At 41.7% G+C, this 26,155-nt stretch overlaps 1 protein-coding gene across 18 annotated transcripts in view; it reads right to left on the reverse strand.

The window, feature by feature from the left end:
* The window catches only part of ARVCF (ARVCF delta catenin family member), a 431,820-nt gene that overhangs the window by 88,332 nt on the left and 317,333 nt on the right, over nucleotides 1–26,155 (reverse strand). For all 18 annotated transcript variants that reach the window (XM_074972913.1, XM_074972912.1, XM_074972915.1 and 15 more), the window contains 2 exons: nucleotides 19,742–20,241; nucleotides 2,486–2,669 (listed from right to left, as the gene is read on the reverse strand). In XM_074972913.1, coding sequence (XP_074829014.1) covers nucleotides 2,486–2,669; nucleotides 19,742–20,241 — 684 coding nt within the window. The remainder of the gene's footprint in view (nucleotides 1–2,485; nucleotides 2,670–19,741; nucleotides 20,242–26,155) is intronic.

Raw genomic sequence — 26,155 nt, forward strand, 5'->3', positions numbered from 1 at the left:
TTCACCAAAAATTGAATTTCTATGACCAACTGCTGCCTCAACACAAGAGCAGGCAAAGGGGCTTTAACATGGAAGTCAAACAGATGACTGAAGAGTAAGCCAGCTAAAACAACACAATTTATTGATGGCGTTAGCCATCTTATGTTGGTGATACATTTAATGACGAGCTGCAGAGTGTTTTATTAAAGATGCCAACAGATTTCCAAACACCCATTAGAACACTTTGCTCTTATCTAGCCCTTTTTACGCATGGATCTCATAGCACTTCATAGAAGATAGGTATCATTACCCACATAATACAGAATGGGAACCCCAAAGCCTGGAAAGAGCCCACATCTCCTTACACCCAATCCTTTGCTCTATGTATGGATCATCCTGCCTCTCCTTTAATGTCTCCAGATAGCAATGGGATAAAAATGGTTATATTATCACAACAATTCTCCTCTCTCCACACAATGGCTATGCATTCCATTACCAATTTTATAAAAACAAAAAGATTGATAAATTGCCTTCTTTAACGGTTCCAGATTTTTCCCCATTTACCTGAACAAATTCTCTGGATCACATACTCAACTTTCTCTGAAGACTAGCTCTCTCTGAATTAAAAAAAAAAAAAAAGGATAGACAGATATTGGCCCCCCTCACCCCAGTAGTGACAGAAGAAAGACTGTAGACATGAGGATTGCAATAGATTTGCATGCACAGCTCCAGCAGTAGGCACCACATATGTTTATTAGCAAGTGCCATCACAATGTAATTCAAGTCATTTCTTAAAACAGGATCACTTTAGTGATCTAAAAAGTGACGTGGAATTCTGCAGCTAGCAGATTTTAACACGACACTAGTTCTGTATGCCCACATTCATTATGCTGAAGAAAGCTGGGTCCTGTAAATAAAATTTTTGTTTTTTCCTCCAAAAGCAGCACCTTAATTTAAAAAAAAAAAAAACAAAAACAAAAAAAAACACAGACTGGGAATGCAGACATTCAAGCAGATCAGAGCATTGCGGGTGCTAATAGAAAATTTATGACATGGATCATGTTAATCTATTAACAATCAGTTTTTTGTCTGCAATCATTAGAGAATCTCATACTATTCAGATAATCCTTTTATCCTCACCATAACTAATTTCCTCTTGCAAAACCATTAGAAAGTGAGGCACTGCTAAGGAAAAATTATGATGTCTGGATCCTACTCAAAGGACCTCCATCTTCAGTGGGACTGCAAATAAGTTCAGTAATGGGCCCTTTCAGAACACTTTTCATTACTTTCTGCATTCATGAAGTTACTCATGGGAATAGTTAGTAAAATTTAGAGACTGCAAGCCCAAGGAACGGAAATGAACCAACTTTCTGAAGATATATTAATCAGTAGAAATCTGACAGAAGTACACTTCAGTGCACCAGAAGGTGCAATACGGAATCCTTATTAGTTTTGTTTGAACTATTAGACCTCACCATAACACTGAAGAATTTAACAGTGTATATACACTGTTTAATCTTTTATAGACTATTTACAAAAACCTCAAGGAAAAACATATAAAATGAAAGTCAGTCACTCTATACAGAATGTCGGTACCTTAGATCTTCACAAGCTGTGCTGAGGGCTCTTTCAGACCTTGTGTTCTAACACGCACTGTCCAGTTGTGGAGGAGTTCAGAAATGCAAATACCACCTAATCAAAGGTCTTTTTTTTTTTTTTTTTACTGGAAACTGGTTCTTAAATGCTCAGCAGGCAAACTGTATCTAAAGCTAACACCTATGAATTACATTGAATGTGCATCTCTGACAGGTTCATGATATATATCCTACAGCTCCTCACTCGCTGCAATTTGAAATCAGGTTAGTCAATATCTTCACCTGGGGTGCTTGCAGATAAATCTGAATCAGAAGTCTTCTAGATTTAGCTTAAATCAATAAAAAAGCGTTAACACTGATATCATGCATTTCCTCACCAGTTGGGAATAAAAGTCCACTTGTGCAGGAAGGAGCTTCAAAGAACTGAACCATTTAGAAAACTTGTCATAAAAAAACCTCTCAAATGGGCAGCTAAGGAAAGGACTTGACAAGTGACCAGAATCAGCCTATTGATCCCAGCACAGCTGATTAAAGCTGGATTCCTAGCACTTATGACTATGCTTGCAATGGCATATTTTCTTCTTGGGATATAACTTGGGAAGTCACCGTTCTACTAAGCATTGCCCCCACTAAGGGAAAGGTTAACATTTATATATATAATGTTCCATCTTACACAAATGACCAACCACTCTCTCAAATGCGACTGGAATGTCAGCACTTACAAGGCTCTAGTACAAGAGAATCTGTGGCAAAACGAGAGCCTCCCATATTGCCACATTGAGCTCCTAAGTGCACCTATGCAAAAGAGATGCAGGATATTTGATTTCAAAGTCAGGGTAAATAAACCACTTTTTTAAACATATGCTAAGATGCTATAAACAGAAGCACAATCCATGCTCCCATCTTACCGCAAGCAGCCAGATGTGTTCTTGAAGACCGTGGTCCATTCAGCATCCCGAGGCTTAGAGTCCTCATTCGGCTCGCTCTCCCATCCGGAATGGGGGATAATCACCTCATTTGTCAGTGTCTGAAGGCCATGGTTAATGATCACCATCTTTAGGGGTTCATAGGATGACAAGTTCCAAAGAGTGCCTTAGAGAGAAACAATGATTATTAGCCAAGTTACAGTAGTTTACAGGTACTGCTCATGCAGACTAGCATTTCCAAAAGATTAAAATCATAAAACAATATGAACCAAGGAAATTACTCACCTGACAACATTTCTGAGAATCCAATATAACCACATGGTTAGGACTCACTCAGCAATTATCAAAACAGAAAGCGATACCACCTTTCTAAAAGCAGTTATATTTAAAACAGGTAGAGTGGTTGAAACTGCTGAGCCATATAATATACAGGAGGCATATGACAGGTGTTCATTCATCATCTACATAAACTAGAAGTGTAAAGATTCAATATGATAATATTCATTCTGAACAAAGTGTTAATATAATTAAACTTGCAAATCTACTTAGGAGAAAAACCCCCCCACCCCAGGGCAGAGGGCACTGCAAGGTCAATGCATCTCATAAAACCTCAAAATAGGGCTTAAACTGGATTTAAGGGGCACATAGCCCCGGTGTCGACTCTCTACACAGGACTGAATTTCACCCCAGACTTTTTGCATTCCATATTTACTTTCATATTATTCACTATGTCACAGGCACATACTGTGCAGTGAGGGCGTTATTCCTAGAGGAGACTGAGCACCCACAACCCTCTTGTCTTATCACCTCACCTTGATTTTGAATCACAGCTGTAGAAAGAAGGTGAATACCAAATCAAAGCAGCAGAAGTCACAAACGTAGGTTTTACGCGGTAAACAATGCAAAATATCTTCGGGCTAATCTACACTTAAAAAGTTTTAACAATGTAACTCTGTCAATTAGGGGTGTGATTTTTTGCCAACAGTTATGCTGGTAAAAACCCTACAGGATGCTGTTACACTAATATATAGGTACCCATGCCAGTACAGTTTATTTCAGTTCCTGAACTAGAATAAGCTGCACCAGCATAAGCCCTTTGACACTGGTATAACAGCATCTACATTCAGGGGAATAGGGGGTGTTTCTGCTTGAACTGTGCCCACATAGATCAAGTGGCAGAACTGTGAAGAGGAGATTAGTCCTTAAAAATGGTTCATGGAAACATTCAGCACTGTACAAGGCAAAACATTTAAGCACCAGTGATTTCAACTGAAAAACAAGAGATCCAAGAAACAAATGGATTCTGGATTTACTTTTTTTTTTAAATGGATAATAATTTAGACTTTCCCTTGAAATCAGAGGGTGAAGTACATTTTTGTAACCATCAGCTGGTTTCTGCTAATAAAGGGAAGTAATATAGCCTTCACAAAGCTGACTAATTCAAGAAAGGCAAACAAAAACCTTCTTCTGTTCGCCTCATGCTTTCAGCAGAATAACATCTCCAAACCAAAGGACAAAGTTGAAATCTAATAGGAAAGTTTTTGCTTAAACATTCCTTATTCCAGACATTGCCAGGCAAACTTATGCAGAAGTACAAATATCCTTCCAAATCTCAGTTTTACAAAGGCTATTCCTTATCGAATGGGGACTAAAATGGAACCCTTCATTTCACAGATACAGAATTTATTAATCCTACTTGGTAACATTTCAAAACTATAAATAAGCAAATATGTGGAGAGAAATAGGTACACCACTTTCATTTCCACTGAAATGCATGAGAATGAAGGAGATTTTTGCAAGGACTGAATGGAAAAATGATAGAGACTTTCCTAAATATCCAGAGACCTCTTTCCTAATAATATGTACTATTAATATGTATCCAACGTGCATCATTAGGTCTACACATTTTTGCAAACTAATAACTTAAGTTGCAGATATTTGTCTTTAAACACTATGTTTAAAAAACCCACAAGGAACAATAAATGGTCATGTCTGGACTTTTGTTTCAGTCACACATATCAATCTCTCAAAGTTTCATGGTTACAATGCCTGCAATTTTTCTCTCCCAAAACTCCTTTTTAAACTGTCTACCAGATATTGACTCACCAGACCCAATTGCCCAGTTACACTGGTGTTAATCAGGAGTAATGCCACTGAAGTCAGTGAGTTCTACCAGTGCAAAAGAGGAGGTTACTCACCCTGTGCAGTAACTGACGTTCTTCGAGATGAGTGTCCCTGTGGGTGCTCCACTCCAGGTGTTGGTGCGTCCCTGCGCCTCCGCTCGGAGATTTTTACAGCAATACTCGTACCGGTTGCACATGCGCAGAGCTTGCATTCCCACTCTGAGTGTGCCTTAATAGTACGCATGTGCGACCGGTCTCCTCAGTTCCTTCTCTACAACAGAGGCTACCCCAACTCTGAAGTAGAGGGGGAGGAGGATGGGTAGCGGAGCACCCACAGGGACACTCATCTCGAAGAACGTCAGTTACTACACAGGGTGAGTAACCTCCTCCTCTTCTTCGAGAGCTGTCCCTGTGGGTGATCCACTCCATGTGACTTAAAAGCAGTCTCTCTCAAGGAGGTAGGGACTTCAGATTGGGTAGAAATGCAGTAGATAAAACAGCTCTCCCTAATCGTGCGCCCAAGAGGGGGCCCTGAGTAAGGGAATAGTGCTTAACAAAAGTGTGTTCAGAAGACCAAGTGGCTGCTTTATAGATGTCAGTCAGGGGAACTTTGCATAGCAAAGCCACAGAGGTAGCCATCGATCTAGTGGAGAGAGTTCTGATGTCTGCTGGAGGCACAACTTTCCGTATCTGATAACAGAGTCGGATACAGTCAGAAATCCATTTTGAAAGTCTCTGGGTCGAAATAAGTGTACCTCTGGATCGCTCCGCGATAGAGACAAAGAGTCTAGAAGAATTCCTAAAGGGCTTGGTTCTATGAAAATAGAAGGACAAAGCCCTGTGTACGTCTAGGATATGCATTGTGGATTCAAGAGAGTTCACATGTGGTTTAGGAAAGCAGGTCAGCAGGTGTATCAGTTCATTGATGTGGAATGACGAATGGACCTTTGGAAGAAATTTGGGGTGTAATCGAAGGGTAACTTTGTTCTTAAAAAATAGGGTATATGGTGTGTTGCCATGACAGCTGCTATTTCTCCTGCCCGTCTGGCAGAAGTGATTGCCACTAAGAAGGCTGTTTTTTAGAAAGGTGTAAGAGGGAGCAAGTGGCTAGGGGTTTGAATGGTTGTTGAGTTAAGCAAGATAATACTAAGTGAAGGTCCCATGGAGGGGTAGGAGGTCTAACTTCTGGGTATAGGGATTGAAGTCCTTTGGAAAAACGTTTAGTGATCGGATGAGCAAACACAGAGGTACTGTCAATTTATTGTGGAAAGTTGTAATAGCAGCTAGGTGGACTTTGATGGAGCTAAAAGAAAGTCCAGATGTTTGAGGTCTAACAGGTAGTCAAGTATGAGAGGAAGAGGTGCAGATATAGGAGAAAGAGGAGACATTAGTTGAGCACCATTGGGTAAATCACTTCCACTTTTGGAGATACGTGGTGCGAGTAGATTGTGTTCTGCTATGTAGGAGAACTCTGAATTTCATCAGAGCATGCTAGTTCATTTTGGGAGAACCATGTAGGAACCAAGATTTGAGGTGAAGTATGGACAGGTCGGGGTGGAGAAATTGGCCGTGTTGCTGCGAAAGGAGGTTCAGAATGAGAGGCAACAAGATTGGTAGTCGAGTTGACATCTTGGTGAGGAATGGGAACTACGGCTGTCGGGGCCATGCTGGGGCAATCAGAATCACCTTGGCACGATCTGTTCGTATTTTTTGTCAGAACTCTGTGGAGAATCGGGATCGGGGGAAAAGCATAGAGTAAGTTCTGGTGCCACAGAATCATAAATGCATCTCCCAGGTAGTGTTTGCCCAGTCCTGCTCTGGAGCAAAATCCGTGGCATTTCGTGTTTTCCACAGTTGCAAAGAGGTCTATGGTTGGGTAGCCTCAAATGCAGAATACGTTGGTGATGATTGTTTCGTTTATCTCCCATTTGTGGTCCCAGGGAAAGTGTCTGCTTAATTCATCCACTGTGGTATTCATAGCTCCAGGAAGGTAGGCGGCTGATGTCTGGATATTGTTCGCAAGGCACCAGTTTGAGTTTCATAGCTTCTGTGCAAAGCGAATGAGAGCGAGCTCCTCCCTGCCTGTTTACATAGAACATGCAGGCAATGTTGTCTGTCATAATCCAGAACCAACATGTACGGATAAACGGGAGGAAGTGACAGCAGGCATTGCTTATAGCTCGAAGTTCCAGGATGTTTATGTGCAGGGAGGTTTCTGTTGGAGACCATAGCCCCTGGGTGATGTAACAGGTGAGCACCCCACCCTGTGAGGGATGCATCAGTGATAGATGGAGCCTCCTGGAGAAAGGGGACTCCAGAGCAGAGGCTGGAGGGAACTGTCCACCATAGGAGACAGTCTTTGACTCAGAAAGGTATGGATAGGGGTTTGTTTAGGGTATGCACATTGGGTCTGTAAGCCATGGCCAGCTGAGCTTGGAAGCACCTCATGTAGAGTCGTGCATTTTGGACCACAAAAGTGCATGAGGCCGCGTGACCTAGTAGTTGTAAACAAACAGTCTTGAGCGGTGACTTGAGGACTGTTGCAAAGTTTTGTTGCCAGCTGCTTTATGGTGTTGAAGCGATCGGACGGGAGAGATGCTATTCCCGTCCGGGAATCGAGGTGTGTTCCGATGAACTCCAGGTGCTGGGTAGGAATTAATGTGGATTTGTTGTTGTTTATTTGTAGGTTGAGGGATAGGAAACAATAGACGGCGAGTTGCGTGAATCGAAGAGCTTCGTCGAGCATTGAGGCTTTGAGAAGGCAGTCGTCCAGGTAAGGAAATATTATGACTCTTTGCTTCCTGAGGTGAGCAGTAACTACGGTCAGGAGCTTGGAAAAAACATGGGGGGCAGTGGATAGGCCGAAGGGTAGTACCCTGTATTGAAAATGCGTCAAGCCGAGGGTGAAACGAAGGAAGCGTCTGTGGGCTGGATGTATTGTCAAATGAAAACAGGCGTCCTGTAGGTCGAGAGCTGAAAACCAATCGCCCTGCGCCAACGCTGGGATTCTGGTGGCGAGGGTTACCACTTTGAACTCTTGCTTCTTGATAAAATTGTTGAGCCACCCGAGGTCAAGGATCGGTCGCCATCCCCCGGTTTTCTGTTAAGAAATAATGGGGGTAAAACCCCTTCCCTTCAGGCACAAGGTCCACTGCTCCCAATAGAAGGAGATGGTGCACTTCTTGCAGGAGGGGTCCCTGAAGAGGGATGGGGAGGGAGCGTGGGTAGGAGGCATGGATAGGAAGGGGATGGAATAGCCAAGTGTGATGACCTCTAAAATCCACTTGTCAGTGGTAATGTTGTGCCATTGATGGAAGAATGGTCGTAGGCGGTGTCCAAAAGTAGGGACAGGGGGTGTAAGTGCTGAAGTGGGAACATGGTTTTTGAAACCCTTGAGCAAGGCTTCAAATCTGCTTGTTAGTCGGAAGGAGTTGAGACAGCGCCGTGGAATTGGGGCGCAACTCTGGTATCTGGGTCTCTGGTGTTGTTGCTGTTGTTGGTCATGGGATCTCTGGAAGTGCTGGGTATACATGGGGTAGTGTGGATGTTGGTAAGCTGCAGGCGGGTTTTGCGCGGTATCTATATTGTCACCTTCTGGTCGTAGGGGTTTGCATTCCTAAGGACCAGAGAGCTGCCCTTGAATCCTTCACTGAGTGAAGGACGTCGTTCGCTGTGGAGGCAAAGAGTTTGTCGCTGTCAAATTGAAGGTCTTCAATAGTAGTCTGGACCTCTAGAGGAAACGAAGAGAAAAAGAGAGCCATGAACCTCGGCGCATGACTACTGCTGTAGCTGTAGATCTTGTTGCAGTGTTGGCCGCATTGAGGGCCGCCTGAAGAGCGGTTTGTGATATGATTTGTCCCTCAGAGACTAAAGCAGTGAATTGTTGTTTCTTTGCTTCTGGAATGTCCTCAATGAAGTCCATGCATTTGTTGTAATTTTTGTGATCATATTTTGCAATTCGAAATCGTAGGGTGGAAGACGCGTATACTTTACATCCAAGCGGATCTAAATGCTTACTGTTTTTATCGGCTGGGATGGAGCGGGGATACTGGTGCTTGTTCTTTTGGTTGACTGCGTCAACTACCAGCGAATTAGGCACTGGATGAGTGAAAAGAAATTCAGAGCTCTTGGAAGGGATGAAGCACTTGCAGTCCACTCGTTTGCAGGTAGGTAAGCTTGCAACAGGAGTCTGCCAGATGGCTTTGGCAGGTTCCAGAAGGGTGGGTTGATTGGCAATGCAATCCGGGAAGAAGGCGGCAGCTGCAGGATGTCCATTAACTCATGGTGCTATTCAGGAAACTCCTCCAGATTGATTCTTAATTCACTGGCCACTCTTTTGAAAAGGTCTTGAAATTTTGAAAAAAGTCATCTGAAGATGACTGGGGAGGAGGAAGCAGGCATCAGGCATAACAACTGGGTCTACTGGTTTAGAGACAGGTTGTGCCTGATTCTGCACTTGTGATGGTGCTGTCTGGTGACTGGCATCAGTGGCAGGTTCGTGAGCTTGTGGTGCTGGACCGGTGTCGGGCCTGGTTGAGGTGGCATAGCGAGTGTGGTCTCGAGGACAGGATGCCCACGGGGCCCAATATTGCCACTGTGGTGGGAAGGGCACAGGTGGTGCCATCCACGGGTTTACACACCATGGGGCAGGATCCTGAGAGTAGGACGAGATGATGTTTCTATGGCCTCTATTAATTGGGGTCTGCGGATGAGAGACTTCATATGGTGAAAAATCCCCCTGAAGACCAGCTTCCTCCTCACTGGAGGAAGGCTGTTCAGACCATGGCTGAGCATTTGGCGAGAAGCAGGCATTCAGTAAGGGTGACTGCAGAATGGGTGACACCAGCAGGTCACTTGACTGCGAAAATTGGAGTGCTGGAGGTCCTCTGTGTGGTAAGGGCTGTGCGAGAGGAATCTGCTGCTACAAAAAGTTCCTCTGCACCAGTGTCTTTAAAGTCGTTTGGCCGCCGGCCAGCTCAGCCGGTGCCGGTGCCGGTGCCGGTGCCGGTGCCGGGAGAGCAGTGACAGCCTGCGGGAGGTCAGGCACATCCGCATGTGTCGGCACCGCTTCCACCATGGTGCTGAAAGGTGCCATCTGAGAGGCAGGCAACAGGAAGCCTGAAGCGGGTTTTGCCCGGCGTGTCAAAACTGCTCAGCCAGGGAAGCACTGGGAGGGAGGCGGCAGACCTGCCGGGAGAAGCCTTCTCCCATGAAGTTCGCTTTGTGGGTGACAGAAGGTGATGTTCTTTGAAGTTTTCTTCATCTTGCTAGAGGCGGGGGGGCTGTGGCGTGGAGCAAAGCCGGAATCAGCGCCTGGGTCTGAAGCTGACCCTAAGGATTTTTGCAGCAGGAGCCGCTTTAGCCTCAACTCCCTGTCCTTTCGTGCCCTAGACTCAAGTTTGCTGCAGTGGGCACATTTTTGGGGGGATGAGGGACTCCCCCAAACATTTTATGCATTTTGAATAGCCATCTGACAGAGGGATGGCATGCTTACAATTAGAGCAGCACTTAAAGCCTGGGAAGCCAGGCATGTTGGAAGTGGCTGCGCTGACAGGAACTAAGAGAAAGAAAAAAAATTGAGAGAAAACTAACACACACTACTGGTAACACTAATAACTAACACTATTGGTAACAACCTAACTATCTAAAAGGGTAAGAGTAACAAGGGAGAAAAAGTTTTCTAACAAGTCTGCCGAGCTCCGTCTCAGGCCAGGGACAGTAGAGAAGGAAGTGAGGAGACCGGTCGCACCCGCATACTATTAAGGTACACTCAGAGCTGGGGGGCAAGCTCTGCGCACGCGCGACCGGTACGAGTACTACTGTAAAAATCTCTGAGCGAAGGCGCAGGGACGCACCAACACCTGGAGTGCTGCACCCACAGGGACAGCTCTCAAAGAAGAACTGGTGTATGTGAAAGAAGGACCAAGCCTGCTACACCTGTCTATAAACAAACAGAAAAATAAAGTTGCAATACTGAATCCTCCCTGATGTGGGTTGGAATGAATGCTTAATGCTCAAGCTTTCACTGCAAAAAATGAGAGATGGCAAATGTCCTTTGTCCTATTTTAATAGTGTGAGATCCATATAGGGTCATGTTACATACTAGACTGGAAAGGGAATTTTATCTCTGCTACCAGTCGTGAGTGGCAATTATAACCCAGGAGACTGACAACTAACAGAGCTTTAAGACTGACACTTTATGATGCCTCCGATTCCAAGTGGCATTTACAAAACCCAGACATCTGTTTACATTTAACTGAACACATTAAATATTAATCAAATCCAGTAGCAAACAAAAGAATCTACCTCAGATGTTAAAACCCATCTTTCTTTACTTTAATCTCTTTCTGGGTATATGCATTATTAGGATTTACTTGGCACACCTCACTTACTGTAGATACACAACACAATATAAGTTGTGTGCCTTTTGGAAATTATTTTACTTAGCATTTAAACAAGATAATATAAACGACAAGTGTAAATTAGCTTTCCATTGTTACCAATTTATATATTAAACAAACATCCTCATTTTTGCAGAATTTACTAAACACCCTGGGTGTTAAGAAAAAAAGGAAACAGAGAAAGGAAAAAAAGCTCAATATCTCCACTCAATTCTGGGAAGGAAAAAAAAAGCCAATACTAATTTTCTTCTACTTCAGCTTACACAGATACCTTGTAAAGAAAGCAAAGGCAACTACCTAATCAATATAAAATACTTATAATCAGGCAAAACAGAACTGTTCAATAAGTTGTCATCAGAATCATATCAAACCCTCTGATTTAACAAATTATCCATTCTTTACTCACAATGCAGCAAAGCATGTGAATTGTCCCACTGACTTCAATGGGGCTACCAATGTGCTTATAATATGAATGGGGGTTGAGGAAAAACAACGATGTAAAGGACTGGAGAATGGGTGGTCTTGCCAAGAGGTCACAGCTGGGCTTAGGTCTGCCCACCAGGGATGGGAGTCACTGGGCAGGAGTTGGAGGAATCACAAGGCCAGGTCCTGTAAACAAGAGTCAGGCCGGGGTTGAAGACCAGAGATCAGAGGCAGTACCAGCCTAGAATTGGGAGGCAGGAGTTGGGGTCTAAGTCAGGTTGGAGCCAGAGACCAGAAATCAGGAGACAAGGTAAAGTCCGGCATTGCAGCAAGCCAAGGTCTGTGTGGTTGCCCAAACAACTTCCTGGGGTTAAGTAGGAGCATTTGGCTAATCAGAGGGCTGCAGGGTACTGTCACTCTGGGTCTCGTGGGCAGTACTTCCTGAGGCGCCCACTCTCCACAGTGCTCCCTGGCAGTGCCTCTATGTGGCCTCCTGGTGGGATTATGGGAATATCAGCCACACCTAGCTCTGCAGACCTGGGTTCTAATCCTCGGGTCCTTACAAACTATTTCTGTGGGCACGTCTATTGCAGAACTGTTTCTTATACTTTCCTCTGAAGCACCTGGTACTTGCAACTGGCAGAACCAGGATACCAGAAGAGATGGATCACTGGTGTGATGCAGCAGGATCATTCCTATGGTTTCTATATTTCTACTGGCCTACAGTAATTCTTTACCTGAGCTAGTAAAACATCATAATTAAAAAGCATGTTGAGATTTAACAAAATAAATCTTTAATCAATCATTCTGAGTTTGGAAGAGGCCAATACAAAAGTTTGGTAGGCCACAGACACACTCTGAATAAAGTATTAAAAGTTTATACCCTTCATGTTTGAGTGGTTTCATTGTTAGAGATTCACAAAACTTTCTTAATCTGAAACAGGATGTTTCCTCTCTTCACCTGCCCCAGACAATTGCCTATTCATTACATTACAATGCTGCTAGAGTAAATAATTTCATTTTTTGAGATTAGAGAAGAATCAACTAAGGAAATGTTTTAAAAGTCTAAAAGAAATCTGAAATCTTCTTAATATTGGAATTAGGACAGGATGGTCCTAATTTAACAATATAATTCAACATGGAACAAAGCTTATCAAAAAGTTTAACACCCTTTTAAGACATCAGACAAACCAGCAGTCCTAATATTAGAAGATTTTGCAAAAATTCTCCAGTGCTTGGGTACCACCTTGAAGACAACTGTGTATAGATTTTAATGTGCCCTAGGTCTGTAAAACAAGGATCTTATCTCCATATTTCTTCTATGTTGTCAATTACTGGTAGCTATTTCTGAACAGACTAAATCCTACATGGATTCAAGAGAATCACATCTGGATTGCAGAGCTTGAATGGCCAGAAAAAGAAAGTCCAGTCCAGCAAACATGTTGTCTCATTTAAACCAATAACGGGACTACTTGCATGAGTTAAGGCACGCATGGGCACCTTCGCCCATAGTTTCTAAAGAAATGTTGCCTGTAAACTCTAACAAGTCCTTAAAAACAAATGCTCTCTTGGGCAGCCAAACAGCTGCTCCTTGTAGGGGCTGCAAGACAACAACTTGACACCCAAGAGAACCTTCCCCCACCCTGCATCTCCTCTGTCCCTTCTGGACTCAAGGTTGCAATTAGGGTTGCGAGGTTTTCCATTTCTCCCCCACTGCACAGCCTCTTTTTATGCTCCAAAGGAGGCATTGCTAAACAAGAGAGAGGCACAAAAGATACCCCATATTATACCAAAAATTGGTAAGTAGGACCTTTAAGATGTTCAAAGGAAATAAATGACAAGAGTCCAGTAGCTGGCTATATGGGGGATACAGATCAAAATAATCCTTCTGTCAAACAGTACTCAGGGAGGGAAAAAACTTAGAAGATATACAAAGAGTGGTCCAGGATAGGCAGAGCCTTGGTCATTCCCTATGCAACATTTGATGATGTGGGAAGGATTTAGATTCATGGCTGGCTATGTAGGGAAAATACTTCTTCAGAAAGGAGACAGATAATAAACAGAACAAAACTTTTTTCTTTTCAAAAGGTATGACTCAAGAAGGGGATTACATCAGAACTTTACATCCCAGCATCTCTCCAGTGTCTTGGGGGACCAAGCTCAGCAAGAGGTTCTCATGGTGGCACCCATAGCAACATGATTTTAATCCCTAACAACTTAGTTCACTCTAAAAATTTTTTTAGACTGTACGTTAAACCTGAGTGAGAACAAAGAGTGACAAAGATTAACATCACCGTAATTTGACCTCTGCCCTTAAAAATGATTCATTACATTTATTAGCATGAAGTGAGCTGTAGCTCACGAAAGCTTATGCTCAAATAAATTGGTTAGTCTCTAAGGTGCCACAAGTCCTCCTTTTCTTTTTGTGAATACAGACTAACACGGCTGCTACTCTGAAACCTGTCAATTAATATGTTATCTTATAAAAAGTCAGTTTTAAAACTCCTGTCAATTTATCAGTTCATTAAAATGACCCTAAAGATAAGTCATTAAAACAGTAACTGCAAGACAAATTCATCCATCAACTTTTTCCATGCGCCTTTACTAAAAGAATTTGCCTTTTTGAGCATTGATCAGTGGTTGGCATATATGTTAGGATTTAAATAAGAAGATATACTATTGCCTTGCAGAAGATAATCAATTTTCTCTCTCATTCATAAGAGCTAGCTTGAATATACATGTAGATTTCGAGCTACCCAAGGCATCAAGCATAGGCAGAAGCAACAAGGTTGTCTTTTTAAAGTAGTTTGGTTGATACAAATTGTAACAAAGAAAACAGAAGATAAAAACTGTTTTTATAAATCCTCACTTCACAGCATATAAAAACAATTTAAGCCCACAGTTCCAAATGCTGTGGGCCCCACCTTCCAGTAGCTGTCTATGATGGGCAGGTTTAAAGAAAGTGCGTCAAACACAGACATGCTAACATCTTTTGAAATCCAAACAGAATCTTCTTTCTTACTTTGCTTAGTTGCAGAATCCAGTGTTACTATTAAATTAAAAAAAACCAAGAACCTGTTTACTCTTTCATCTATGCAGCACACTGAATCATTTATCATCTAAAATAAATTGCATATATTTGCTGGGTGCTCTTGATGTAAGTTGATCTTGTAGTCATCTGTCTGACATGTATTCTATTATATATGCAGTCTTTAAAAAAAAAAAAAAAAGAAAATAAAACTGAGCTCTGGTGATGGGAGTTGGGCATCCCAAGCTGAAAGAGGCCAAGCACAGGTCCTGAAGATAAATTACTGGGTTACACAGTGCCTCATGAAATATATATTCTTTTGACAGGTTTCCCAACAGAAAAAAGGAGTAAATTCACCTGTAATTAGAAAATATGCTGCTCAGAGTAGTGGACTTCCAAGAGGAGTTAGTGCCCGCTGAAATGAATTCTGGTTAGCTGCTAGGCTTCTAACATACATTAATTAATGCCCACAAGAAATGGATTCTGATTGGCTGCATCAAACAGCAAGTTTCTACATAGAACATTATTAGATCAAAAGATTTTCTCCTTAGAACATTTAAGGTCAATCATTTTTCAATTAAACCCAATTTGCCAATACAGAGTGTCAGGAGAATAATGTTCTGCACCACTTAAAATATCATGCAGTGTCATTAAACAACAAAATTACATTTCAATGAGCACACAAAGAATGAAAAATTCATTAAAGCTACTAACTTCTGATTGCTTGTCAAAAGAGTGTAATAGAATTTCTGTCTTGCATATCTGATGGGAACATTTGTTCCACACCAAACCTTATCGTTCAAGATAAAAACCTTTGCAGCTTTCCCAATCAGAGCAGATTTCTTTCTTTATCAGCTCTGCTCTCATTTCTGAAGTCAGAAAATGATCCATTGAATGGGTAGCTTTGCACAGTCCCAAGAGGATAACTGCGGACTGATTCAAGGAGGAGCTCCACAGAGTAGCATTTCTGATTGCAGCTCAAGTCATAGTGTAGCTGTGAAGCCTTAATAAACTGAGATTTCTGCAGTACAATAAGTGCAGGCTGTTTGTGCAACCCTAGATTTTTTTAAAAAAAGAGAACTAGAGGATACAGCATGACTATATCTTTGGGGATTGGTAGGTATTTTTAAATGCCTAACATGCCTGGCGTGCACTGAGGGCCATCATGCTCCAATGCCATTCTAGGCTATTGTCATAAATAGAAAGGGAAGGGTAAACCCCTTTAAAATCCCTCCTGGCCAGAGGAAATCTCCTCTCACCTGTAAAGGGTTAAGAAGCTAAAGGTAACCTCGCTGGCACCTGACCAAAATGACCAATGAGGAGACAAGATACTTTCAAAAGCTGGTAGGAGGGAGAGAAACAAAGGGTTTGTGTGTCTGTCTACATTTTGTCTTTGCCGGGGATAGACCAGGAATGAAGCCTTAGAACTTTTAGTAAGTAATCTAGCTAGGTATGTGTTAGATTATGATTTCTTTAAATGGCTGAGAAAAGAATTGTGCTGAATAGAATAACTATTTCTGTCTGTGTATCTTTTTTGTAACTTAAGGTTTTTGCCTAGAGGGGTTCTCTATGTTTTGAATCTAATTACCCTGTAAGGTATTTACCATCCTGATTTTATAGGGGGGATTTCTTATTTCTAATTCTATTTTTATTAAAAGTCTTCTTGTAAGAAAACTGACTGCTTTTTCATTGTTCTCAGATCCAGGGGTTTGGGTCTGTGGTCACCTATGCAAATTGGTGAGGCTTTTTATCCAACATTTCCCAGGAAAGGGAGGGTGCAAGTGTTGGGAGGATTGTTCATTGTTCTTAAGATCCAAGGGTCTGGGTCTATAGTCACCTAGGCAAATTGGTGAGGCTTTTTACCAAACCTTGTCCAGGAAGTAGGGTGCAAGGTTTTTGGGTTTCTGGGCTCTCAGACCCTCCCCACTTGCCAGGTTTCAGAGCACAGGCTTCAGCCAGAACCTGAACAGCTACACTGCTATTTTTAGCCCCACAACACGAGCCCAACTCAGTTGACCTGAGCAATGAGACTCACCACGGCAGGTTGGTTTATTTATTTTTATTTTTTTGCCGTGTAGATGCATCCAGTGATTGTTTAACCTGTGTCCTTTCAGAGTTAGTATCCTAGGATATATACTGATGTATACATCTAGGCCGGGTTTTTGTTTTAGAGGAGCTTAAGGGAGTCCAGTGCCCAAATTGCAATGGGATTTGGGGGCATAACTCACTTAGACCCTTTGGAAATCTCAGCCCTATTTTATAATGCAACCATACCTAGAATAGCCAACTAATGGCTGGCCACAATTCAGATCTGAATAGCAATCACTATCACAATTAGTGTAGATAACATGTAACAACTGGTCTGAAGTTGCAGCCTTTTAAAAGAAGCAATTAAACTTATTCTTCTTTACCTCCATCTGAATCTGAACTAACTTCTGTATGGTGGAAAAAGTTCTCAAAGGTTTAATTCCAGACAGAATAAAATGCATTCATGGTAAACGCACACTCTGATCGACTGCAGTGGGAAGTAATCCTGATACAAAGTCAACTTATCATCATGATGAGAGCTCCAGAACTGTAACCAGTGTATGTAACACTGCAGAGCATGCAGTCCTTTTGCAGTAGCATTGGCTGAATGCTCCTCTTGTATTGTTTTAAAGACTTCAATCTTATTTCTCCCTGGTCTTGTCCTTAGGAATTCTTTTTTTGATGGAGGACTTGTGGCACCTTAGAGACTAACAAATTTATTTGAGCATAAGCTTTTGTGAGCTACAGCTCACTTCATCTCAGCAGTGGGGGGAGGGATAGCTCAGTGGTTTGAACATTGGCCTGCTAAACCCAGGGTTGTGAGTTCAATCCTTGAGGGGGCCATTTAGGGATCGGGGCACAAATTGGGGATTGGCCCTGCTTTGAGCAGGGGGTTGGACTAGATGACCTCCTGAGGTCCCTTCCAACCCTGATATTCTATGATTCTAAGTGAGCTGTAGCTCACGAAAGCTTATGCTCAAATAAATTGGTTAGTCTCTAAGGTGCCACACGTCCTCCTTTTCTTTTTGCGGATACAGACTAACACGGCTGCTACTCTGAAACCTTTTTTTGATGGGCAGTTCAGACTCAGCTGAGTCTGAATATCAGCTGTGATTCCACCAGCCTCAGCCCACACAATTGTTGTTGAAACTCTGTTCCCTTCGGCATTACCGCTAGAATGTTTAACACCCAGTTCTGACACTATTGCTTTAAGAGTAGAATTAAATTCATCCTGCATAGATGGAGATTAAAGAATCATCATCTGTTGCTGGACATCTGTTTAGGTTAATACTTTTAACATTCCTAGGGTTTCTCAGTAGAGAAAAAACAGCTTAAAATAGCAAGTAGGAACTATACCTACATAAGGAAGCAGAACAAAATTACTAATTTTACTTCTGAGGTAGGATCAAATGGCACATACTTACACTGTGAAATTAATTCATCAGTCGGGATTCAAAGCAAACACCATTCAGAGGGAAAGGGGGCAAACTCCAGTTTGTTTTTGCCATCTCTGAGATGACTGATTACCACCTAACATTATAATGATGTTCCTCCAGAGTAAATTATAGACTAGCTTTTTCTTTTTTAATCTGACAAAATAAATGTGTTCCTTGGCAGAGCTCTGGAAATGAGTTTTGAACAAACCAGAACTGCAGAGAAATGCATTTTATTTATCCAATTTTTTTTTTTAAAAGGACAAAATACAAAGTCAGCCATCCTGCTGAATCAAATACTTTAGCAAAAGGCTCCTCTTTCCTAGCTCTATGGAGAAGGACTGGAAGGAGGGTAGTTAGTTTGTGGATTGCATGGTTAGGCCCAGTTTGCTGAATAAATAAAAATGCTTGAGGAAGGACAAGCATCTCAGTACCAATATCCATCTCAAAGGACGATGTTTGGTAAAAGCCTGGAGAGCACTGCCACAAGTCCTGCAGTGATTATAGCATTATAATGTTTACCTCAAATGTATTATGCCACATTTTATGATTGAATTTGCTTGGCAGATCCCAATACAGATGAGGTAGCTAAACATTTCAATCATACAGGCCTATTTTCAGATGCTTAGTACTTTCTGAAAAACTCTATTTTTGGAGTAAAATCCTCCATCTGGTCTCCATCTAACTGTCATTCCTCCTCCTCCCCCATCCCTGACTCTTCAAAGAGGGGAAAATCTATGTTCCTGCTTTCGAATTATGGGAGGCTGAAGAAGAATAAGTCTCCACAATGTGAAGAGTTGTTGACACGCTTTCTCACCCCCCTCCACATATGTAACTCAATGGCTGAACTTTGAAACCTGGCATGTAATTCACTACTCATTTTGGAGTATGTCCAAGGCTAAGTTCAAACAAAAGCTGGTTGAATAATGGAGCCACAAATAATTGGAAAAAAAATCGCTGCTAAGTATATACCGGCAGTTTTTTTTTTTTTTAAAAACGGTAGTGCCTCCTTTCCTGAAATTATAATGAACGTTCCCCCTCCCAAAACTGTCTCAGCAGCAGCCCCTGTGCCTGTCAATCTGAAAATTTTCCAGCCTTTATAGCATTAGCCACACAACCTCACCACACATTGCACAGCACCTTGGTTTTTCCCCTGAATAGATAGGTGCATGCAGCTACACTGTGACGCACTTAATGCGGCAGCATCCAGTGGGTCTCATAACATCAGGCGCTTAAGGACATAACACATGTCTTCACAGCAAGCAACTCGAGTTTTGCCCATAACCCAACTCCCAGCTATACACACAAATCTCGAATTTGAGTTAAGTGGTGCTCGTAGGGCTCTTGATGCTGTAACTAGTAATGTAGCGGGGATGCAATTCACTCTGTGCCGCTAATCCAATCACTCTGTGTAACTCAGTGTTGTTGCTCTCAATCCAGCTAGGCTTGCTGGAGTGAACTAACTTGATCTGTTACATATATGTAGCCCTCTTAGGGCTTGTATTCACTGTAACATCCTGGAGGGTACGAGAGCCCAAAGCACCCACAAAGCTAGACTTCTATGGTGTAGAGCTCCCGAGTGTACTTTGAACTTTTAGTGCACAGCAGCAGGGTCCACACAGACCTGCTGCAGTGCTGTAGATTTACACCCCCACATGCCTCATGCTAACTCGGCATATAGACATGCCCTGAGACAAATGACTGCAGCCAGTGGTTCATAATTCTTAGACAATCTTGCACCTTCAAAAATTCTTGTTCCCGAAACCAATAAAGCCTTCCCCTGAAAAAATTCAGACACTGACCTGTAATGAGTTCTCTGACTTCCATGTCGTTTGTCTTCCGCAATAACCTGATCAATGCCGGGATCCCATCGCAGTTCTTTATAGCCACCTTGTTCTCGTTATCCTTCCCGTAAGAGATGTTTCTGAGAGCCCCACAAGCTTTGCGATGGACCTCTGGCTTTGGGTGATCTAGCAGCCCCACCAAGATGGGAATCCCTTTGAGATGCCTCACATCCTTTTTTATTTTATCGTTCTCATAGCACAGGTGCTGCAAGTATGCTGCCGCGTTGGACTTGACTGGATCGATGGGGTGACTGAGCATGGCAATCACTTCAGGGAGGTCAGGGTCCCGCCACCTGGGGTCTTTGCGGATGCTGTCAATGGAGGGGGAGCGCTTGCCCAGGCGTTCGATGCTAGCCATGCTCCCCCTCTCAGGCTGCGCTAATGGTGCTGCGTAGCCACCGTGAAGGTAAGGGATCCTCTCGTCAACCATCTCTGTCTCAACAGGGTCATCGTAGCCCCTGAACAGAGAAGAACATTTCAAAATTTTAAAAAAAAAAGTGTATTTAACATTTAGTGCTGCTGAGCCAGGATTAACATCTGGGTGATGATCAATCTTTTTAACCTCACATATGCATTAGCGGTAGGATATTTGCATTTTTCAAATAGTGTTTTTCTGGCCATACCAAAATTAAGCAGCATTAAACATCACTCAGCAATGAGGAGACCATAGCATAATATTTGTTTGGTGAGCAGTAAAACGATGACAGGAATTGTAAGTCAGCAATGTTGCTTTCATAACTGCTTTGGTAAATGACCTAAATGATAGAACTGGGTTATATTTAGTGGGAAACACTAAACCTCCTTAATGATGATCCTCTTATGATGAGCTAGAAATCTAATTAAAGGCATCCAAGGTATGGACAGAAAGCACCTCTCAACTACTTGTAGTTCCTCCCCAAACACTGCACCAACACACACACTTTTTAGCAAGGATAACAAGGTCCATTACATTTCCAATTCAGAGCACGTGTTACTGGGGCCCAGACAAGCTCCCTCAGTTCATCAATGATCGTTTGCAAAAGGTGGAGGAACACCCAAGTTTTGGAATCAGAGCTCATACCAAACAGATCTTCTGCAGAGTGGTCCGGGATTGGGGCACTCAACTGATAGTGAGGAGGCCAAGGTTTCCCAGCTCTGCCACTGAACTGCAATGTGACCTAGGGTAAGTCACTCCACCACCCTGTCACCTCCCTCCCGGACAGTGGCTAAGCCTAGATGCAAGCCGCCAGCTGCACTCATTCTGTGCATTAGGAACAACTTACTGATCTCTTTCTAAACAGTGGTGTAATTTATTGTATATAGTTTGTGCAATAAGGCCAGCCACATTCACCCAAAATATTTTTGCCCTCCGTAGAAAAGCCCCGATTGTAAGAACAGTATATGATAGTAATTGAAATTGACTTTTTAATGGCAGTCACTGTAATTCTATCCTCCTACTTTGAAAAAGATCATACCTTGAGCAACCAGTTGTGAAGTTTCTTCAGTATAATTTGTAAGGAGATATATTTTCAGCTTAAGAACTTGTTATTGAAAGAGACAGATATAGTTTGACATTTTGAACAAAGTGACATTTGGGAGGGGGGCCTTACCTCACATCCTGTAGGCTCAGCATTTCACAAACTATCTACAGCAATGAGTAAATGGGTAAAGTGGGACACAGCAATGGGTAAAATCCCACCAGTGCATAACATACTGCACAGCAGTGGGGTGAAGGGGAAAAAAAAATATCAGCCATCAGCGCAGGGGCCATCAATCCTGAAAACTCAAGAATATTCTTAACTTTATGTACACAAGTGAACCCACTGGCTTACAGAATGACTCATGTATAAAGTTAAAAATGTGCACAAACATTTTCAGAATCAGGGCCTTGTTTATTAAAGTTTCAACCAAAAAAGACCCACACATAGTAAACTCAGTTTATCTGCCTCTGAAGGATGAAGGGCCAAGTTAGTCCTACAAGGCTCTGAACCTGTGTTCCAAGGAGTCTAACTGTTTTAAACCAGACGCTTAAGATCACCAAGCGATCCATACAGCTATGGTGTACAACGGAGGGTTTTCTGCCCCTCTTCCAATTAATAGTGGTTTTTGTATCTGCTAAAATAAAGGAACTTCTTAGAAGTTAATTATATTACTTCTTTCATTGCTCAGTAAACCTGACAGATGGGATGACTATCAATAGAAATTATGGTTACTATTTAGCAAAGCCCCACAAAATCCAAGACAACACAGCCCTTCCCACGCAGTGTGTGTGTGTACTGCAATTTTAATTTTAAAAACAGTCATGAAATTGTAAGTACAGCTTATTTGCTTTTTTTAAACAGTGGAAGCCTTTGCCAGCTGCCATTGTTCTGGGCAGATTGGAACTGTGGCTCTCTCAGTCAAGCAAGCAATTTTAAATTGCAGGAAAGAGGTCCTTAAACTTTGATTTTAGGCACACATTGTGCATTGCTGAAATATTCCTGATGTCATGCAGAAGGCTATATAGACTATCCATATTTTGCAAGAAGGAACACAGTAATATTCTACGGGACTGCTAATTAAACTAGAACCCCAAGGAGAAGAGCAACTGGGGACAGGGTCTGAACTCAGAATAATACAATTAACGTCTGTGTGTTAAAAGCATCTCTTCCAACTTTAAGTTACTTTAATTGCTGATTTAACCAGAAATGGAGGGGGGGGCAGGGGAGAGGATATAAATGGGCAGGTGTTCAAAACACTCAGAAAGAAACTGAAGAAAATCCTTTTATTGATGCAGTTATTTGTGCATGCATAATTCATTACTTTCTTTAGGCTGTAATTTACAGTGTCTGAACAGCCATTACATTTCCCATTATGTAACAAAGCTGTTTTCAGTCTTCATTATAAGGGGAAGTAATAACATTAAAATGATTTATTCCCATATACAAGAGAAAAAGGATAAAAAAATACCAGAACTCTCATGCAATGAGCAAGATTGTGTTTTTACATGCACAACATGCACCTAGGATACAATGAAAACACGCTAGCTCCTTGCCTCAATCTTGCTCCTAATGCTGTATCTTTACTGTGCCCAGCAAAGCAGTAGAGGGAGACAGAGATGAGCACAAACAGTCACCCTCTACATGGCTGCTGCTGTGATGAGGTGACTTGTCAACCACCAAGGGTCAGTCAGATCAACTGTCTACAAGGTAACTACCTATAACTTCAATTGAACTGTAAAATTAAATAAGTATTATTCTCGTCCTACTAACCATGGGGTTTCCATGCATAAAGATGAAGATAATTATTGTCTAGGGATGAGGCCTGTTAACTCACCACAGTGAAACCTCTCCAGCTCAGAATTGGTCTTGTTATTCAAATTGCATGGGCAGTCCACCGTATGCCCAAACAAACATAGTCTCCTTGATTTCATCGTCTGCCCACAGGAATCAGACTGAAGACCCTAATGGTGTGGAGTCAAGCGAAAGCACCATGCTCTCTTGTATGACACAATGCTAAATTATTATATTACCACCAATTATTATTAAATGTAAAATATTTAAAATAAATTAAAATTCTCATAAAAAGTATTTACAACTCTAAGAAAGGATCAAATCCAGTTTTAATATACTTTGTAGAATCAAAATGGGGAGAAAAGATTTTGTGCCTTGAATTACTCCAATACGAAGCTATGGATGCAACACAACGACCTATTGATTTTGCTGAGGCTTGCTGTAAAAATATCACTCCCTGATGAAATCCATTCATTTCAGCACAACCTTGTGTTCAATATGAGAAGGTATCAGATGCCTCAAATTCTCTGAGAGGGGATGTGCTCCTGAGCTCCTAAGCCAGCAAAAGACTGTGTGTAGATCAAAGTCAAGGAAAGCAGATGAAGAAAAAGGAAACACTCCTTTGTAGCCATCAGCAACAGCTCTTGACCAGTCAAGCAGCGTCACATAAGCTGCTAGCTCATAATCAAACTAGAAGCACAAACTGACAATGAAAACACAAAAGCCCAAACTGCACAAAATGTTGGCAGGTGCCCATTGCTATTAATTCTTGATCCTTTTATAAAGTCTGATCCCTGCGCAGGCTTTTCAGGCTTTCCTCAAACTCTGTTCCTACCACCCAAAGGCTTCTTCAATGGGACAGTTATTGGAGTGAAACAAACAGGATTACAAATCTGTTGCCATCCCTATAGAACATAAAGACATTTGCCTTCAAACAAGATAAACAATTAGTTTAAAGCATTTTCTGGGGAACTATTAATACGCTGTACAAAGTGTTAGTAAGCGCACACAAATTTTGGTCCGACTCATCTCAGCTGAATGAAAAAGGGAGTTTTTCCTCATCCAGTGCTTGGTTAACCTATCAGAAACAGAAAGCCTCCCCATCCAGCACAAGTAACATCTGGAAGATTGCCATGCAGGGGAATGAGTTAATATCTGGGAATCCAGAGCTGCTGCAATGGAAGAGGGTTCACATGTTTCTGTTTGAGCCCACATTCAAAACGGTGATAAAGTCATTACGCTGGGGGGGGGGGGGAGGGGACGACCAGCAATTTAAAAAAATGGAAAAAAAGTTTGTGGGATTTTAAGTGGGAAACTTGAAAATGACAATTCTGCCTTTCCTCAATAATGTCAAAAGGCAGGAAGACACAGCCAACTAGAACAGGTCATTTTCCATCTGCAAAGAGTGCAGAAGTGCTCATGGACATCCACAAAACATGGAACAACCACAAAGCCCCCTAGTGGCTAATAAAAACAAGCTTGCTTTGCTGAGACGGAACCTTAAAATTAAAATAATAATTAAAAAAAAAAAAGACAATTCTGAACTAGCAGCACCAGAGTGTTCTTCATTCAGCCTGACTCTGGCCAGGTATCTCAGTACACTTCCATCCCCGGCAAGATGGTGTCTCGAGGTTAACTGCATTCTGCTGTAATTTTTATGCTTACCTGCTCCCTCCCTTTTTTTAAAAAAAATAAGCTGACCTGCATTGAAAGTACTTGCCTGTGCATTGCTATGAAATCAAAATCTGATAATGATGTAGTCCTGTTCAAAGCGAAAGACTAAGTATCTAGAAAATTTAAATTTAAATTAAATTTTCCCTTTTATTCAGAGTTTAAAATGCATCAAAACAAAGATCCAGATTACTTATCTCCCAATTTCAAACTCTCACAATCCCTAGGTTTAAACAGTAGAAGTAGAAGGGATACTGTCATGGTTATTAGAACTTAAAAATTGGCTTGCTCGGGTATTTGGGATGTTCCAGACTATCTTTTACTTTACAAGTGAGTTGTAAGGTTTTCTTTTGTTTTAATTGGGCTTGTGCCCCTTTTTTATTTACTCTTTCAAAATATATAAAAAGAGGCCTGAAAAAACTTTGTTTTATAAACTTTAGAAATTCAGGTTCTACTTCGCTTAGAATACTCTACAGCCATGAACACAACAGGGGATTTTGGCAAAGCAAACCAACCAACCCACACCATTGATACTCCACCGGTGGAATGCTGACACTGAAGAAGACAAGAGAGTGAAAGTTGGGCAATTGAGGGGGAGAAGGGATTTAGAATTAGACTGTTTAAAATTCTGGTTTTTACTAGTTTTTGTTAATATCCAGTTAACCTATATAATCAAACAACAGCATGGGAACAGAGGTCTTTGTTAAAATGATTTAGCATTTCCTGCCCTCAATTAAATTGTGTAAGGTCACACTATACGTCTTGATAGACCCCAACAAATGCTCCAGTAAAATTAAAAACCCCATAGTTGGTAGTCCTGATACTTCCAGCATTTAAAAAAAAATACAGAAACCACTTGTGTATATAAAAAAAGTTATAAAGGACGCAAACAAGGCATGAATCCAAATTAAAAAAAATACTTTTACAAGTCACCTTTAAAAGTAAGCAGGGGACCTATTTTACCATAGAATCAAAATGCATTTCTCTCACCCCAACTTACTGTGGAACCCATTGTAAATAAACCTGTGCACGTTCCTCATGAACAGAGCACAATATGTCAATTTGCTCCTTTTAATAGCAATTCAACTTGCAGCAAGGACCAGTTAAAAAGAAAATCCATCGTTGTTTTTATCTTCCCTAGTTATAATAGGGGACAAATGTTAAAAATTCATTTTTAGGTATAGAAACTTTTAGTGTCCCTTTATGAATGAAGCCTTCACTCAATGCACTAGTTTGTGGAATGCAGGCAGACGTTAATTAGTCTTGTATTTGACATACTTTGGTGGTTTAATTCTTTTTTTTTTTTTAAATATGCATTTTAGACATACAGAGACACATCCAAAAGAGCTTCAGCATCGGTCTAAAATTCCGCCAGGTCTCATTTGCCAGGAAAAATGATCTAGTGTCAATCGTTCATAGGGTTGCTAACTTTATACTCGCACACAACAGA

This window comes from Natator depressus, chromosome 15 (assembly GCF_965152275.1).
Source record: "Natator depressus isolate rNatDep1 chromosome 15, rNatDep2.hap1, whole genome shotgun sequence".
NCBI lineage: Eukaryota > Metazoa > Chordata > Testudines > Cheloniidae > Natator > Natator depressus.